Source organism: Chiloscyllium punctatum, chromosome 7, assembly GCF_047496795.1.
Source record: "Chiloscyllium punctatum isolate Juve2018m chromosome 7, sChiPun1.3, whole genome shotgun sequence".
In the NCBI taxonomy this organism is placed as follows: domain Eukaryota; kingdom Metazoa; phylum Chordata; class Chondrichthyes; order Orectolobiformes; family Hemiscylliidae; genus Chiloscyllium; species Chiloscyllium punctatum.
In genome coordinates, this window is record NC_092745.1 from 109,479,441 (window position 1) to 109,495,860 (window position 16,420).

Consider the following 16,420-nt stretch of genomic DNA (forward strand, 5'->3'; position numbering starts at 1 on the left):
CATGCCTGTTAATTGAACAATAGGTTTTGCAATGCTGTAACTACGTGTTCAAATCCCAGGAGGGCAAGTTGTGCAACGGAATTGAATAATCCAGGTAATTCTGTGGCCTAGCACTGGTAAGCAACCATGAAATCTGCTGGACTGTAGGAAACACCCAATAGCTCACTAATGTCCTTCAAGGAAGTGATCCTGACATGCCCTACTTGGTCTGCTTTACACTAATCCGACATTAGAGGCTCATTATGGACTTCAAAAGTGAAAATGGATAATATAGCAGCTGGAAATAAGTCAGAGGAAAGTTAAAATCAGCTGCAAATTCACTATAATTTATTTTACATTATTGTACAAAATCTTATCCCTGCATCATAAGGTCACATGATTGCACAGCATTCAGCATCGATCGCATATCCTCAGATACTGAAGCAGCTCAGGTCCATATATAGAAATGCCATTGAATGGTGAAAGGTGATGATTAGATTCTCACTTGGTGGGTGCTGGTCATTGCCTGATTTGTAATGTTACTTGCCACTTTTCAACCCAAAACTGGATATTATCCAAGTCTTGCTATGTATGGATATGGACTGCTGCAGTTTCTGAGGAGTCACGAATGCTGCTAATGTTGTGTAATCATCGGCAAACATCCTCATTTCTGATCCTATGATAGAGGGTAGGTCATTGATGAAGCAGTTGAAGATAATTTGGCCAATGATACCACACTGTGTCCCACCTACAGAGATGTTCTGGAACTGAGATAACTGACTTCCAACAATCTCAACTACTGGCTAGTCCAGTTCAGTTTTTAGTCAATTATAGCCCCCAAAATGTGGACAGTGGTTGAACTAGTGATTGAACTTCCAAGGTACCTCAAATTTTACAAAGGTGGTTGCAAGTACATCAAACATAGAAATAGAGAAAGGAATGAAACCAGTTTTCAGTAGTTTATATAGTCAGTCTTGAATAATGTACACATTTTATGAAGTGAACATTAAGTCAAATATATTTATTCAATGATTGCATTATTGTTAACTACAGTGTTACTGCATTTCAAACTCTTGGTGTTTAACTGCTTTTGGATGGCAACTCTATAGAATGTATAAAGCTCACTAGTGACCCATAGTGGCAGGTCAGGCAGCATCCGAGGAGCAGGAGGATCAATGGTTCGGACAAGAGCCCTTAATCAGGAATGAGGTTTATGAGCCGATGGGTAGAAAAATAAATGAGGTGGGGGGGTGTTGGGGGGGAAGGTCGCTGAGAGTGTGATAAGTGAAAGTGATAGGACAGAAAGGAGGGTAAAGCAGATAGCAGGGAAAGGGAGATGGACAGGTAGGACAGGTCATGAAGGCGGTGTTGAGTTGGAAGGTTAGAACTGGGATAAGGTGGGGGAGGGGAAATGAGGAAACTGGTGAAGTTAGCATTGATGCCGTGGGGTTGGAGGGTCCCAAGATGAGGCATCTTCCTCGAGGCGTCGGGTGGTTAGGGTGTGGCGATGGAGGAGGCCCAGGACCTGCATGTCCTTGGCAGAGTGGGACGGTGAGTTGAAGTGTTCAGTCATGGGGTGCTGTGGTTGATTGGTGCGGGAGTTCCGGAGATGTTCTCTGAAGCGCCTACTTGCTCCATCCTCATGATCTGTCCTACCTGTTCATCTTCCTTCCCACCTATCCGCTTCACTCTCCTCTCCAACCTATCACTATTACCCCCAACTCTATCTACCTATCACACCCTCAGCTACCTTCCCCTCTTCCCCCCCCCCCCCCCACAGCCCCACCCCCCTCTCATTTATCTCTCCACCCCCTCGCCTCACAAGCCTCATTCCTGATGAAGGGCTCCTGCCCAAAACATCAATTCTCCTGCTCCTCAAAGCATGCCTGACCTGCTGTACTTTTCCAGCACTACACTCTTGACAAGCAGTATGGACCGGTCACCTGATTTGCAGAGAAGATACCTGAAGTAATATTAAAAGCAAAACATCCACTTTAATAGGAAGAATGAAAAATCAAAAGTTTTTCTAAAAAGGCCAGAAACAGAGACATTGTTGGAATGCAGGGGGATTTGAGTAAACCTAAACAAATTACATCCAGCAAGCAATTCAGAAGGCAAATGATATTACCCATAACTGCTGGGAGTTGGAGTTAGGTTTGCACTTCTACCACCTTGTTCAGAAGAAGATTCTTTGCATGAAAATATTCCTCCTAATACAGTAGTAAGGACATTTTGCTGCAATAGGTACCTGTGGAAGACAACACTTAGTAATGTGACTATTTTTCATCTCCTCCCTGTCGAAGGGTACATGTGCCTTGGAGTGCATTTCAACTAAGGCTCAGCAGATTGTTTTCTGAGCTGACAAGGCTGTCCCTATGAAGAGATGTTGTGTATAATGGGCCTCTATTATTAAAGTTTAGAACAATTACATTGAAACATTTAAAGTACTGAAGGGGCAGAGATGTTGAGGAGGTTGTCTCTGAGTGAAAGGTTTATTCTTGCTGTTCTCACTGGAAAGGAGAAGACAAAGAGCTGTCCTAAAAATGATGACGTTGATCAATATGGTGGAGAAATTGTTTCATTTGTGAGCGAGCCCAAATCAAAAGGACACAATTGTAAGATGTTCACTAATAGATTAACTGAATTCTTTGTCAACTCTATTTAAAGACAGATGATGATATGGCTGAATGAAGTAGATAACATTGATACCTTAAAAGGAAACTTGATTGTATACATGAGATAAAAGAGAATAGAGGGATAGTAGAATCAGTCATAGTAGATATTTAGCCAGCTTCTGAAAACCAGTTCAGCCAAATCACCAGTTTCAGTGCTATCATTGAGTCATAATGACTTACAGAACAGGAAAAGGCCCTTTAGCCCATATCCATGCCGGTCGAAAACAATCACCTTGCTATTTTATTCCCATTTTCTAGCACCTGGCCCATAAGCTTGTATTAACGAGGTAAAAACAATGACTGCAGATGCTGGAAACCAGATTCTGGATTAGTGGTGCTGGAAGAGCACAGCAGTTCAGGCAGCATCCAAGTAAGCTTGTATGCCTTGGCATCGCAAGTCCACATCTAGATACTTCTTAAATGTATGGTGGTTTCTGCCTCTCCCACCCCTACAGTGGCAGTGAGTTTTAGGTTCCCACCATCTTGTGGGTGAAAAGGATTTTCTCTTCACATCCCCTCTAAACCTGCTGCCCTTATCATAAATCTATGCTCCCAGTCATTGATCCTTCCATCAAGGGAAAAAGCCTCTTTCTGAATACCCTGTCCATGCCACTTATAATTTCACATGATGCCTTGTAATGCTGCAAAATCAATTCTGTCATTAGCATCAATGCACAGAGTAATGAGTGAGTGGCAATCTGCTTTCTGAATCAAGTTCAAATCAGTGGAGCAACAAGCAAGAATTTTAATAGAGCAAAAGCTGATGAACATTCCCCCAGGCCATATTTGTTCCCTGACTCACTGCTGTGTGTGAAGAATTCTGTGTGGGACCCCTGAAAATTCACCTTTATATTTTTGCAGCCCTACTATATGAACACCAAGTCAATGAGCATTGTGGAAATAGGAATCTAATTACTTTGCAGATTATAGTATGATTTCAGCTCCATCTCTTGGTTGAAACCAGGCAGTACAAGAATTAAAATCAAAGTTTGTGCACCCCATCAGCGCTCTCATAAACTGGGTCAGAGCAACATTCCACTGGCTTAGGTGTGATGTGAGCATTTTAAAATACATTTTGGGAAAGATTACAAAATATGTATATTTTTAACTATCAGCTATTCGATATCTATCAATCAGAACTGGAGACCTTCAGAGGTTAAAAACAACGTCTGTGAGGTGAGGAGGAGTTAGATGCCATAAAAGCGACCACTACTTTTGAACCCTTGGCTCCCATATATTCAGAAAACCCTATCTCCCCTGCCCTGGCTACTGGTGCTGATTAATTACTATCCTTCATTGAAAAGAAAGATCAGTAAGTTCATTTATTGTTACCCCCTAACATCAAAGTTTATTCCACAGATTCTTCACTTTCTCTTCTCTGTTCATTGTTGCTACAATTTTTGAATTATTTGTACTCTAAGATACTCTCCCTTTCACCTTCTATTTTGATTCTTTTTCTGCAGCATGTCTAATTGGTTTTCTGTCTACTTCTGTTTCCTCTACCTTCCTCTAGTACTGGGGGTGGGGGGTGGTCAGTTTAGCTCAGTTGGCTGGATGAAGCCAACTACAGAGCAGTGTAATGCCAACAGCATGGGATTGAACACCAGCTGAAGTTACCATGAAAGACTCTCCTTCTCATCTTTTCCCTCACCTGAGGTATGGTGGCTTCAGTCGTATTTCACCACCAGTCATCTCTCTCTCTAATGAGAGAGTAGCCCTATGGTCTGGTAGGACTGTACTACCTTGAGGACTTATTCTGGATTAGTGGTGCTGGAAGAGCACAGCAGTTCAGGCAGCATCCAACGAGCAGCGAAATCGACGTTTCGGGCAAAAGCCCTTCATCAGGAATCTTTGCCCGAAATGTCGATTTCGCTGCTCGTTGGATGCTGCTTGAACTGCTGTGCTCTTCCAGTACCACTAATCCAGAATCTGGTTTCCAGCATCTGCAGTCATTGTTTTTACCACCTTGAGGACTTAGTCCTGGCATAGCCCAAGATCACCACAAAAATTTTGTTTGACTCTTTGCAAAAGCAAATTACAGTACATAAAATGTCTAGCCTCTGATCAAGGGGGCAATATTTCCTGACAGGGGCATTTATGAAACTTTTGAGAAGAAAAATTGCAAATAGGACAAATGGGATTGAATATGTATTAGGAAGGAGTTGTGTGAAAATGTGAGTGTCTGCAATGTATGCACTAGTTACAGCATGTACACAATAAAAACCGAAGCACTGTGGATGCTGTAAATCAGAAACAAAAATGGAAATTGCATGGAAAAGCTCAGCAGGTCTGGCAGCATCTGTGGAGAGAAACCAGTGTTAACATTTTGGGTCGAGAGAACTAGTTCTGAGGAAGGAACTTTTCCAGCAAATTCTATTTTTGTCGCATGTACTCACTTCTTTGAAACTATCATTGGGTTTTGTTCACCCATTACAAACATATAAATGAAATGGATCTTTCAATGAGACTATTACTCTGCAGTCCTTGGGTAATCGCTCTCATTGCCCCTCCCTCTCATACCCTTGACAATGAGTTTAAATATAGATATAATAACTGACATATCTTCCACATTAATCATTTTAAACTTAATATGGACTATTCTTAAAAATATTACAAAATAAAAGGAGAAGGAACTTTCATTTACCATAGGAAGCCAATTGTTTGAAGCACTTATACTGTCTTTTATATGTGACATTGTGGAATTTCAACTTTCAAAAATGTTTTCCAAGCATGCACAGGCTAAATTTATCCAAAGAACAACCAAAATATCACACTGATCTTCTACTCATCTCTCAAAGAGGCTTCATTCACTTTTTTTCATTCAGCTCCCAGGCTAGCTTTGATAATTGTCAGGCACCCAATGATGCCATTCCATATTGATAGCAATGCTATGACTTAATGTTGCTACAATAGCAAGAACAAGTAACTTTCTTTTCAGCTTTCTGTTTCTGAACAGTAAAAGAATTCAAACAATTGACTGCAGCAGCTGTGTATGAATGATCCCTGCTTCCTTTAGACGTGTGTGGACAAGTGAAATAACATAAGACTTCCAGGCATTGTGAGGGTCACATTTCCAGAAAAAGTGATACATCTACTGATTGGGAGAGATGATGCAAGTGTAAGATGCCAGACAACAGTTCTTTAAATAGATTAGCAGCCTGGACTTGGTTGTAGTAGTGATGGTGGAGCTTGTAGTGTTCAGTCTTACAATGGTGACAGCTAGTGCCATGTCTCCACATGTGCAGTTAGATCTGGAAGTCCAGATGTATCAGGAAAGCCCCACTATATTCCATATATAGCTCATTTCAGAGGGCAGTTAAGAGTCAACCACATTCTGATCAGGCCTACTGGATGATATTAGTGAACCAAATGATGTTTTATGATAATTGACAATGGTTATATAGTTGCCACTAAATTATATATTGTCTAACAATTCCAGGTTTTTATTGAATTCTGATTCCACCACTTGCTGTGGTAATATTTGAATTATGTCTCAAGATCATCAGCCTGGGGCTCTGAACAGTGACATTGTCACTCGTCCACTAGCCCCTAAGCAGTTATATTGGCTGGAGCCTTTTTATAGAGTCTATGTTTCTAGATATGGGAAACTATTACATAAAATAAATTAAGATAATTGAGCTTAATATATACTTCATACAAAGGGAACTCACTGATCTTGGGACTCTAGGATCATGTTGAGTGCTAGATTTCCAGTTTTGCCAATATTATTTTGAAAGGTTAAGTGGAGAGTAAAATTAATTGAGGTGTAAAGCCCGTCAAGTTTTCCAACAGGCAATTTTGATGAAAATTGTGCCATTCTTTCCTGGTTATGGCTTCATTTAGTATGTCCACTCCTTAACTGCAGACAATGCTCTGAAATATTATTTCACTGATTGTAATAGCATGACAACTTTTTCTTGGGTTTACCTGAAAATATTTTGTTCCAGTTTCTTTGATTGAAGCTGATCTTCTTGGTGCTGCTTCTTCATTGCCTCTTCTTCTTGAGGATAGATGGTGGTTACTCCCTCCAAGAGCCATCTTTCTCGCAAACTCTTTGACTGTTTGAAATAGCACTACATTAGGACATGTTTTCCATTAACACAGCACTTCATCACAACATCTGGCAATTTTTATCAACCTCCTACTTCATCAGAAAAAGGAGCTTAGAGGTGATGATTTGATTGATTGTTGTCACATGTACCTGAGTACAGTGAAAAGCTTTGTTTTGTGAGCAGTACAGGCAGATCTCTCATCTTTGTGGTTGTCGAATGGGAAAAATCTGAAAGGGTGGAGAGCAGATGGAGTCAAGGTGGGCTGAAATGAGCTTGGTGGGGCAGGAAATGGCTGATACGATGGGCCTAACAGGGCAGGCTAGTGTGTGGATTTTGGGAAGGAAGAAGAACTGGGCTGTCTGGGTTTGGGAAATGATAAGGTTGGAGGCAGTGGGGAGCAAGATGTTCAGAGGTATTGAGGTTGGTGTTATCCTGTCAACAATGGCTTGATGTTCAGATATGGGCTCGTGGTCTAGGGGGTGGTAGGAAGAAGTGTCCGGGACTTGTCGTTGAGCTTCCACAAGGTAAAGATCAGTGCACCAGACTACAAGAGCACCACCTTTGTCGGCCAGTTTGATAACAATGTTAGGGTAGGACCAGAGAGAGCAAAGTACAGCAATTTCAAAAGGGGACAGATTAGAGTGGGTGAGAGGGACAGAGAAATTGAGGTGGCCCATGTTACCTCAGCAGTTTTGATTGAAGAGATCGAGGGCATGCGAGAGGCCAGGAAAAGGGTCCAAGTGGAGGGTGAATATTTGAGGTGAGTGAAGGGATCAGTGAAATGGAGGGGTGGGGTGCAGGGGTTGTGTGGGGTGCAGGATTCCTGCCTGAAGAAGTGAGTACGATGATGGAAACGGCAGGAAAACAGTTCAACATCATGACAAGCCAAAATTCATTAAGGTGGGGGCGTAAGGGTATGAAGCTGAGTCCTTTGCCAAAGGCAGTACATTCAGCCTCAGAGAGGGGAAGGTCAGGAGGTATGGTGAGCAAACAGTAAGGGCTGGGGTTGGGTGAAGTGGCCTCACAGAGGAGACAGAGAGTGATGGCATTTGTGGGCTGGAATGGGGTAGGTGTTATACTGGAAACAACAAATGCTGGAGATCACAGTGGGTCAGACAACGTCCTCCCCAGCTGCCCTTCCAGGAGGCATGGAGTGGCCTCCGATCTAGTTTGCACCAATATGAGAATCTTCACACATTGGAAATGAAAACATCACCTGCAAGATTGGTAGAGTGGTAAGCAGTGAATAAGTTAGTTGTAGGTTACAGGTTATAGATGGGTTGGTCAGATGGGCAGTGCAGTGGCAGATGGTGTCTAACCCTGGTGATGCACTTTGGAAGAAGAAACAAAATGAGGGAATATTTAATGAATGGCAGGAGACTGGGTAGCTTAGAGGAACAGAGGGATCTTTGGGTAATTATTTGCAGATCTCTGAAGTCGGCAGAGCATGTGAATAGGGCAGTTAAGAAGCCAATGATACACTTGCTTTCATCAGTCGTGGAATAGATTATAAGAGGAAGTAGGTAATGTTTGAGCTGTTCAGAACATTGGATAGGCCATAACTGGAGTGCAGTTCTGGTCACCTTACTACAGGATGTGAAACATGAGCGAGTACAGAGTAGGTTTACCAGGATGTTACCTGGGATGGAGCAATTGAGTTAAAAGGAGAGACTAGATAGGCTTTTACTGTTTGCTTTAGAACAGAGAAGACTGAATGGCGACATGATTGAGGTGTATAAGATTACGAAGGATACAGATGGAGTAAATAGAGAGCAGTGTTCCCCTAGGTTGAGGGGTCAATCGTGTGAGGACATGGTTTTAGGGTAAAGGGCAAGAAGGGAATTTGGGGAAAACATTTTCACTTAGTGAGCGGTAGGAATCTGGAATGCATTGCCTGAGAAGGTAATGAAGGCTGGAAGCCTTGCAAACTTTTAAAAATATTTGAATGAGTACTTCAAATACCATAACTTCCAAAGATATGGTGCAAGTACAGGAAATTTGGATTAGCGTGCCATTAGTGGTTGTTATGTCAGTGCAGACTTGATGGGCAGAAGGGTCTTTTCTGAATTGTATAAATCTATGACTCTATGAATCTATTTTGAAGCTTGTAAAACAATAAAGCTCCAACACACAGAATGTGTAGCCAAATCGTACTTCAAGGAACTGCTTTTGGCAGCAGAGATGGATTTTTGACAGCTGCTCTGAAACAGGCTGAGAAAGCTTCTCTCTATCCATGTTGCAAGAAACAAAGTTGGTGATGAGGCCACTGAGAACTTGAGATGATTCCACAACAACACTGCTGATGATCCCAGAAATTAACCAACTAACTGTGGTCTCAGGTTAAACCCTTACAAAGGTGAAAATATTAGAGCCAAGAGTGTGGTGCTGGAAAAGCACAACAGGTCAGGCAGCATCTGAGGGGCAGAAAAATCGATGTTTCAGGCAAAAAGCCCTTCATCAGGAATGAGGCTGGGAGCCTCGGGGGGTGGAGAGATAAATGGAAGGGGGGTGGGGCTGGCGGGAAAGTAGCTGAGAATGCAATAGGTGGATGGAGCTGGGGTTAAAGGTGATATGTCAGGGGGAAAGTGGAGTGGATAGGTGCGAGGAAGATGGACAGATGGGACAGATCATGAGGATGGTACTGAGCTGGAAGGTTGGAATCGGGCTAAGGTGGAGGGGGAGGAGAGATGAGGTAACTGGTGAAATCCACATTGATGCTACGGGGTTGGAGGGACCTGAGGCGGAAGGTGAGGCGTCCTTCCTCCAGGCGATGGATAGTAAGGGAGTGGCAATGGAGGAGGCCTAGGACCTGCATGTTCTTGGCAGCGGGGGAGGGGGAGCTGAAATGTTTGGCCATGGGACAGTGGGGTTGATTGGTACGGGTGTCCCGAGGTGTTCTCTGAAGCGCTCTGTGAGTAGGCGTCCTGTCTCCTCAATGTAGCGGAGAGTGCATCCAGAGCAACGGCTGCAATAAACCCTAACATCTCAGGAACACCCAAAAAGGGAGGGGAGAGAGAGAGTAAGTGTGTGTGTGTTCTTTTCAACTCAAGTAAACTTTGGTGAGTGACTCCTTGTTTCAACAGAATACCACCTTTCCTTTAAAGTAATGTATAACTGTCTGCTAAATATAAAGAACTTCAACCTTTGGTGTAGTCAATCAGGGAGGTTGCAAAGAAAGCAGCTGATCCACCACTCACATGTTCGTCACCAATTTTAAACTCTTGAGCAAGATGCAACAGATATTCAGCATCTAGATCACCTGTTATTTACACATAGCAAAAAGAAAGCGGTGATTGTAACACTGATATTTGGCAAGATCAATGTCCACTACCCTCCAGTCTGAAAAAATACTGCGTATGCTGGAGTATTAGTTGCATTTTTTTGACTACTTTATAAAGTTAAGTTTATGGGGTCGACTGTTACATGGATACTATTTTTGAGGGGCTGAAATTCATGCTCATCAAAATTCATACCATATCATTAGCAGAAGCCCAACTGATCTCTAAAGGAATGAAGAAGAAAGGATTATGGTAATTCTGAAAATGCGGCTTGGATCTCAACAGCCAGCGGACTGGAAGACCAGGAGTGGAGCGGAACTACCGGCATAATGGAAGGCTGGATCGGGACGTGACAACCGGCACACTGACTCATTAACATTGACCTGTTATGTGAAGAAATAGGGTCAACATTTACACAAAATATGTGGAGAATTCCAGGATATTTGGCCAAAAATGGGTGGCTGGTTTTTACATGAGATCGATATTGCTCAAGTATATACGGTAACCATTTGCCGTGACTTGCCCCTCTCTGTCACTAAGAAAATGTCTTTTAAATCCAATTGCAAATTGGTTATCTTATTGTGCAAGTGTCTTTTATATGATAACTTGTCAAACATCTCCTTAAAATCCATCGGTAACATCCACCACATTTATTGCCACCCCCACCTTTTTCTAGTAGTTCATCAAAAAGTTCAATTAGATAACTCAAACATGACCTGCCTTTCACAAATCTGTATTGGCTGTCCCTAATTATCTCAAACCTCTCCAAATGCAACAAAACATCACCTGAAGATTCTGAAGAAGCGTCACTGGACCTGAAACATTAACTCTGATCTCTTTCCACAGATGCTGCCAGACCAGATGAGATGTTCCAGCAATTTCTATTTTTGTTTCTGATTTCCTGAATCCTCAGTTTTTTTAATTTTTCTTCTCCAAATGCATGTAGTTTTTCTTCCTTGACTAAGGATTCAAAACCTTACCCCCTTCCCCAACCCTACCCATGCTAAACTAATTGGACAGTAGTTGCTGGACTGTCCTTGCAGGCTTTCTTGAGTAAAGTTGCCACATTTGCATTAACCAGTGCTTTGTCACCTTGCCCATATGTAGGGAAGGTTGAAATATTAAGGTAAGCCCTTTGGTTATCTTCACTGATACATCCTTTAGCAACCTGGGATGCACACAGTCCAGGCCAAGTCACTTATCTACCTGAAGCATAGCTCCCTTTTAATTTTCACACGAGTTCCAGTTATTCAGTTCATCTTCTTTATTAGACACTGATACAAAAAAAACTCATTACGTATTAAGGCCTTGCTCTACTTCTCTGAGCATATTATCATCTACTTTGGCTCCAAAAGAATCCACTCCACCTTTTATTATCTGCTTATTATGTATAAACTGGTACAGATATTTTATAGAAGTTAGAATCTTCCCAGCCCTTGGGCGATATGGGTAATGGCAAAGGATTTGGGAGAATGCAGCAAGAATGGAAAAATGAGATTCTTGATGTCATATTCCTTTTAAAATACGGTTAGGACTCAATGGCGAACTGAGAATCTCACTACTAAGTGGTGAAATGCTACTGGCTGCACTAACATTTTCTTATTAGCTAATCTCATCTCATTTATCTAGATGGTAGCAGTTTAGGAAAAGGGTGAGGTGCAACCAGACCTGGGTGTCATGTTGGAACAGTTGCTGAAGGTTGGCATGTAGGTGCAGCAGGTGGTGAGGAAAGCTAATGGCATACTGGCCTTCAGTGTGAGAGATTTTGAGTTCTGGCTGTAGGTTTGATCGCTGAGCTGGAAGGTTCGTTTTCAGGCGTTCATCACCATACTAGGTAACCTCTTCAATGAGCCTCTGAATGAAGCACTGGTGGTGTAGCCTGCTTTCTATTTGTTTTGAATATTGGAGTAAGAATGGCTTGCTGCAGTGAGACAGGGCCTTGGTGAGTCCACACCTTGAGTAATGTGCACAGTTTTGGTCCCCTAGTCTGAGGAAGGACATTCTTACTGTTGAGGGAGTCCAGCGAAGGTTCACCAGACTGATTCCTGAAATGGCAGGACTGACGTATGAGGAAAGACTGGATTGACTGGACTTGTAGTCACTGGAATTTAGAAGAATGAGAGGGAGAATCTCATTGAAAAATATGAAATCCTGTTGGGATTGGATAGGCTGAATATATGAAGAATGTTCCCAATGTTGGGGAAATCCAGAACTAGGGGTCATAGTCTAAGAGTAAGGGGTAAGCCATTCAGGACTAAGATGAAGAAGAATTTCTTCACTCAGTTGTGAATTGGTGGAATTCTCTCCCACAGGAACCTGTTGGGGCTGGCTCACTTTTTAAAAATATATTCAAGTGGGGGCTGGACATGGCCCTTGCGACTAAAAGGAATAGAGGGTATGGAGAGAACGTGGGAATGGGATACTGAGATTGCATGATCAGCCATGATCATATTGAATGGTGGTGCAGGCTCGAATGGCCTATTCCTGTAGCTATTTTCTGTGTTTCAATGTTTCTATTTCATCGCAGTTCACAATCAGTGTGGAATACTGTGGGAAATAAAATAATTCCAACTTGAAATTCGGAGTGGTTGTCTGACCGCTGCAGCTTGCCAATGTGTTCTCTGCATCTCCATAATTAGCCACCACCCCCCAACATCTCATTGCATGCTGTTTGGGCAGTGCATGTCTCCACTCTCCATAAACCAAACGCAAACCTTATTTCATCAACATGTGCTATCTTGGACCACTTCGCAAGACAGGGTCACTTCTTCACTGCTCTTTGGAACTCACTGACACTATACCTTGCAATGATCTGCTGTGTTACTTTGCACAAAGAGACATCAAATCATCTCATGGTCAAGCACAGGATGTATCTCTGGGAGTTTTGGCTTACTCTTTTAGTGCTCACTCATTTGGATGCTCACAGTATCTCTGTCTTGCCATGTCTTCCCACGTAAGGCCTGAGCAAGGTTGCTTGCATTAAATAGGCACCCACAGACACACATCTGCAATCATATTACTCTTCCTGTGCAGCCTATGCATTGATCTTGGTCACACATAATGTCATTGATCACGTCAAATTGATTTAACTAAGGTTTGTGAAGCAGTAATGATCACAGATGAACTTATAAGATGCCACTGTGTTTTTGAATTTCTCAAATGTGTTCCAAAGATCTCACAGCTTCTTTTCCCTTCAAAAAAAGTGTGAGCCTGTGAGAACATGCTCAATGTTACATTTTGAGGCATGGCATGGTGGGAGGGAGGCGCATAGAAGTAAGAATCGGATTTTAACGACTGTCCCTTAAAGTTCAATGGTGTTACCATCACTTAATCCCCTATAGCAATGCCCTTGGGGCTATCATTGACCAGAAACTGAACTGGACTAGCCATATAAGTAGGGTATTTCAATTGCTCCATACCATTGCTTTGTTTCTTACTGATTGATATCTATATTATTAAAAAAAGACTTCCATCATGCCTTTTATTAGAAAACTATTTTCGGAAACATAATTTAAAAAAAACTTAAGTTCTCTTTCAAATGAAAATGTAAACATTATTGACTACAAGTTCCTATCCAATTAATTTCTAATTCTGGATTAGTGGTGCTGGAAGAGCACAGCAGTTCAGGCAGCATCCAAATAGCTTCGAAATCGACGTTTCAGGCAAAAGCCCTTCATGAAGGGCTTTTGCCCGAAACGTCGATTTCGAAGCTATTTGGATGCTGCCTGAACTGCTGTGCTCTTCCAGCACCACTAATCCAGAATCTGGTTTCCAGCATCTGCAGTCATTGTTTTTACGTCAATTAATTTCTAACCCTTGTGTTAAATAACATTTAATCTTTAATCCTAGATTGTTAATTCTCTATTTTACCCAGTTATGATAATCTTTGTATAAGAGTGAATATATCACTAGGAGCAATTTTTACTAAAGTGACTGGCAGGTCTCAGTTAATGTTGCTTATCATGAATTACAGAATATTATAGGCTTATATAACCTCAAATGTATTTCTCAATGCAACACTGGATAATAAATTTGGAAGTATAGCTGTGTATAAATTAGTTTGACTCTTTAAGAGCATAAGGTCACATTGCTTTAAATAGCTGTATCCTGAGTTCAATTAGAGACTGATTCCCTTTTTCAAGACTCAGTTGGAAGTAGTTTGTTACTGAAGAAATTTCATTAGGTTGCTTGCAAATCTTTGGCACCTCTTATATAAAATTGAAAATAAAAGTAAGACACGACTGTCTTTTATGCTCTTTTATACTAAATTCAAATGCAACAAAATTTAAGGCTGGTAATTAAATGTGATATCAAGTATTGGGCACCTCAAACCTTGTATACGTAGTGGATCTCTGGTAGGTTGCTCAAGGCTAGTGAAGAGGTAAAGGCAGCTGGCACATAGATTGCACCTACTGCCCTTTCAATGCCGATATAATATGTAGCAGTAATTAGCAAACATGTGGATAGATCAACAACAACTGTAAGATCTCAGAAGGCAGTCTGCCAGTGAGGACCAAAACTATCTTGTAGAAGTTTATAAAATCAGGAGGGGTATAGTTAGGGTTAATGGTAGTTGCCTTTTTCCGAGGATGGTGGATTTCAAGTCTTGGGGGCACATTTTTAAGGTGAGATTTAAAAAGATATGAGGGGCAAATTTTTTTAAACAGAGGGTGGTTTGTGTCTGGAATGAACTTCAGAGGAAGTGAGGAATGATGGCATAATTACAACATTTAAAAGACGTTTTCACAAGTATATGAAGAGGAAAGGTTTGGAGAAATATTGGCCAGGAGCAGGCAGGTGGGACTAGTTTAGATTGGAGTTATGTTTGGCATGGACTGGTTAGACCAAAGGGTCTGTTTCCGTGCCACTGTATGACTCTATGATTAGAATCGTATACTTGGTCAAAATATGAGATGAAAGTTTTGGACATCAGGCTCAAACTTGGGCAGTTTTCAGGAGAATGATGGAATAGAAGTTGGAAACAGAGGTTATGTTGAGTACTGGTTGCCATGGCACGCTACCTTTAAGTGCTTAAGCTTCAGTTTCTCCTCATCCACTTCAAATCTTTGTCTGGTAATTTTCTCTTGTATTTTCCTCTTGTCCTGGAAGATTAGAATTGAAATACAAGAATTTGTCAATTTTATTTAATTTATCAATGGTGTTATTAACTATAACGTAACCTGCAATCAACAGCAAAAAAATAGCACTTGCTATTAATGCCAAAATCCTTACTCAAGATGATCCAATGACCAAGATTTTGTATTGATTGATGTTAGGTTGAATCAAGAGTCACATCATGGAATCTGCAGGTGGCTAACAACAGTGGTGTCATCAGCAAGATATGTAATCAAATACATTAATTGCTGTTGCATTGTTTTGGAACTTTGGAAAAAAAAGTCAAAACAATGGCAGTTTTAAAAGGGAGAAGAACAGACAAAGGAAGCACATGGTGAGGTCAGTACAGGAGAGAGAGAGAGAGAGAACCTGCACAGTTATACTGCCTTTGTTGTTTTAAAGTCATGTATCGCTGGACATTGGAGTGCATCTGGGAAAATTAACAAACAGTGAAATTCATGGCTGATTTTGGAGGAACCTGTTTGGGCAAAGTTCACAGCACAGAATCAGCTAGGTTAATCGTTGTTGTAAGTGTGCCCAATAGAAAGGCTGCAGTAGTGAGTAGAGTGGGTTCTTTCTTGATTATATGTTTTTGGAGATTTGTCTCTTGATTAAACTTAAAATATAAGCCATAACTATTAATTTAACTGGGGCAGTGTTTTGTAAAGGAATCAAGACGGTGTTATTTTCTGGGTCTGTAGATTGTGAAGGAGCAAAAATGGCCTTTAGTACAGTGATACCTACTTCTTGTCAGATGTGGGAGTTGAAAGAGAGTTTAAGGGTTACTGTGGATTATATCTGCCATATATGCTGTTGGACGTGAATCTTATCAGATTGAATGGATCAGTTGGAGAGATAGTTAGAAGCAATGAGGAATTTGCAACAGCAACAGTATGTGATGATGGCAGTTATAGGAAGGGGGGGGAAGCCTCAGATACAGTCACAGAGATGGGTTAACTCCAGGAAAGGTAAGAGAGGTAGGCACCTAGTGCAGGAGTCATTTGTGGATATACCCATTTCAAACAGGTATGCTGTTTTGGAAAATGTAGGGGGTGATGGATTCTCAGGGGAACGTAGCACAAACACACAAGTTTCTGGTATTGAGACTGGCTCTAATGCAAGGAGGGGTGCATCACGTTCCAATAGATCAATTGTGTAAAGGGATTCTGTAGTCCGAGGTACAGACAGATGTTTTTGTGGCCAGTAGCGACAAAGCAGAATGGTGTGTTGCTTCCCTGGTGCCAGGAGCAAGGATGTCTCAGAGAGGGTGCAGAATGTTCTCACAGGGGAGAGGGGCCAGCAAGAGGTCATTGTCCACATT

General features: G+C 41.6%; 1 protein-coding gene across 5 annotated transcripts in view; it reads right to left on the reverse strand.

Annotated features, from left to right (window-relative positions):
- LOC140480038 (palmdelphin-like) overlaps positions 1-16,420 on the reverse strand; it is a 104,670-nt gene that overhangs the window by 31,047 nt on the left and 57,203 nt on the right. For all 5 annotated transcript variants that reach the window (XM_072574587.1, XM_072574589.1, XM_072574586.1 and 2 more), the window contains exons 3-4: positions 15,006-15,086; positions 6,582-6,712 (exon numbers count right to left, since the gene is read on the reverse strand). In XM_072574587.1, the coding sequence (XP_072430688.1) occupies positions 6,582-6,712; positions 15,006-15,086 (212 nt within the window). The remainder of the gene's footprint in view (positions 1-6,581; positions 6,713-15,005; positions 15,087-16,420) is intronic.